General features: G+C 44.6%; 1 protein-coding gene across 1 annotated transcript; it reads left to right on the top strand.

Moving 5' to 3' along the window:
- Positions 1-1150: 1150 nt before the first annotated feature.
- On the top strand, positions 1151-2107 carry LOC311529834 (olfactory receptor 11A1-like; the record flags this gene model as incomplete). The annotated part of the gene is made up of 1 exon (XM_084646095.1): positions 1151-2107. One exon carries the CDS (start codon positions 1151-1153, stop codon positions 2105-2107), a length of 957 nt encoding a protein of 318 aa, XP_084502221.1.
- Between the last annotated feature and the right edge of the window lie 373 nt (positions 2108-2480).

Genomic DNA, 2480 nt, shown 5'->3' with positions numbered 1-2480 from the left:
GAGGGGGGAAGAGGGAGGGGAGAAAACCTTTTGTAGTGATAATCAAGGTGGACCATTTCCAGCAGTTAACAAGAACGTCTGAGGAACAGTGGGGGGTGGGAGGGAATAAACATGGGGAAATATTTTTACTTTCTGTAATGACCCATCCACTCCCACTCTCTATTCAAGCCTAAGTTAATTGTATCCAGTTTGCAAATTAATTCCAATTCAGCAGTCTCTCATTGGAGTCTGTTTTTGAAGACTTTTTGTTGTAATATTGCAACTTTTAGGTCTGTAATCGAGTGACCAGAGAGATTGAAGTGTTCTCCGATTGGTTTATCAATGTTATAATTCTTGACATCTGATTTGTGTCCATTTATTCTTTTACGTAGAGACTGTCTACAAAAAGTCTACGTAGAGACTGTCAACAAAAAGTCTACGTAGAGACTGTCAACAAAAAGTCTTCAAAAACAGACTCCAACGAGAGACTGCTGAATTGGAATTAATTTGCAAACTGGATACAATTAACTTAGGCTTGAATAGAGAGTGGGAGTGGATGGGTCATTACAGAAAGTAAAAATATTTCCCCATGTTTATTCCCCCCCACCCCCCACTGTTCCTCAGACGTTCTTGTTAACTGCTGGAAATGGTCCACCTTGATTATCACTACAAAAGGTTTTCTCCCCTCCCTCTCCTCCCCCCCGCCCCCGGTTCTCCTGCTGGTAATAGCTCATCTTAAGTGATCAGTCTCCTTACAGTGTGTATGATAACACCCATTTTTTCATGTTCTGTGTGTCTATAAATCTCCTCACTGTATTTTCCACTGAATGCATCCGATGAAGTGAGCTGTAGCTCACGAAAGCTCATGCTCAAATAAATTGGTTAGTCTCTAAGGTGCCACAGGTACTCCTTTTCTTTTTGCAAATACAGACTAACATGGCTGCTACTCTGAAACCTAATATGGGTAGTAAGACATTCCATTTCTCTCAGTTCGTCAGTGGTGTTCAACCTTCTTCCAGTAGATGGTGTTTGGTTTTGTGACCACAATGATGAAAGCCATTCATTGATGTAGGACTGCATTATAAAGGCTGGGTCTAGTCCCTGAATTGTTCTGGTTTATTGTCTGTCTGTGCTTGATTGGTGCACTGTGCTTTCTCTAGACACTGCACACATGGCAGATGTTGAGAGGGGAAACCAAAGCGATGTTACAGAATTCATCCTCCGCGGGTTCAGGATCCTCTACCCATTCCAGATTGGTCCCTTTGTGCTGGTTCTGCTAACGTACCTCACCACCCTGGCTGGGAACACCCTGGTCATTTTCACCATTCTGGTTGACCAAGGCCTTCACACCCCCATGTATTTCTTCCTAGGGAACTTGTCCTTCTTGGATATCTGGTACACATCCAACATCGTCCCCAAAATGCTGCAAGGTTTCCTGGCTGAGAAGGGTGTGGCGATTTCCTTCAGCGACTGTGTCATGCAGCTTTATATCTTTGGCTCCCAGGCAGCCACCGAGATCCTCCTGCTAACGGTGATGGCCTACGATCGCTACTTGGCAATATGCAGGCCGCTACGTTACACATCCCTCATGAAGACGAGGGAGTGCATTAAGCTGGCATCCTGCTCTTGGCTGGGTGGCTTCCTCTTCAACCCAGTGATAATGGCCTGGATTTACAGACTACGTTTCTGTGGCCCTAATGAAATCGACCATTTCTTTTGTGACTTCATGCCCCTGGTCAAGCTGTCATGCAGTGACACCCACCTGATCACCTTAGCGGCATTCTTGCTGTCCTCTACAGCCACCCTGATCCCCTTCCTGCTAACCCTGACATCCTACTCATTCATCATCACGGCAATAGTAAAAAACCCTTCCAGCACTGGGAGGCAGAAGGCCTTTTCCACCTGCACCTCCCACCTTATTGTGGTCAGCACTTTCTATGGGGCTCTGGCCATGGTCTACATGGTGCCGACGGCAAGCGCAACCATCAACCTAAACAAAATATTCTCCCTTCTCTACAGCCTGGTCACCCCATTGCTCAACCCCCTGGTCTACTCCCTGAGAAACAAGGATGTGAATGATGCTCTGAAGACAGTGGCCACTAGACTGTTGGATTTTCGAAGGAGGTAGAGCCAAAAAGGGAGCATGAGGGATTTAAAAATTAAAACTACAGTAGAACCTCAGAGTTACGAACCCCTCGGGAATAGAGGTTGTTCATAACTCTGACATGTTTGTAACTCTGAGCACAACATTATGGTTGTTCTTTCAAAAGTTTACAACTGAACATTGACTTAGTACAGCTTGGAAACTTTACTGTGCAGAAGAAAAATTTTGCTTTCCCTTTAATTTTTTTAGTAGTTTATGTTTAACACAGCACTGTGCTGTATTTGTTTTTTGTTTTTTTTCCCTTCTGCTGCTGCCTGATAGCGTATATCCAGTTCCCATTGAGGTGTGTGGTTGATCGGTCAGTTTGTAACTCTCATGTTCATAACTCTGAGGTTCT

This window comes from Lepidochelys olivacea (assembly GCF_965140295.1).
Source record: "Lepidochelys olivacea isolate rLepOli2 genome assembly, chromosome: 13".
NCBI classification, from domain to species: Eukaryota; Metazoa; Chordata; order Testudines; family Cheloniidae; genus Lepidochelys; species Lepidochelys olivacea.
This window is presented reverse-complemented; position numbering and strand designations above follow the sequence as displayed.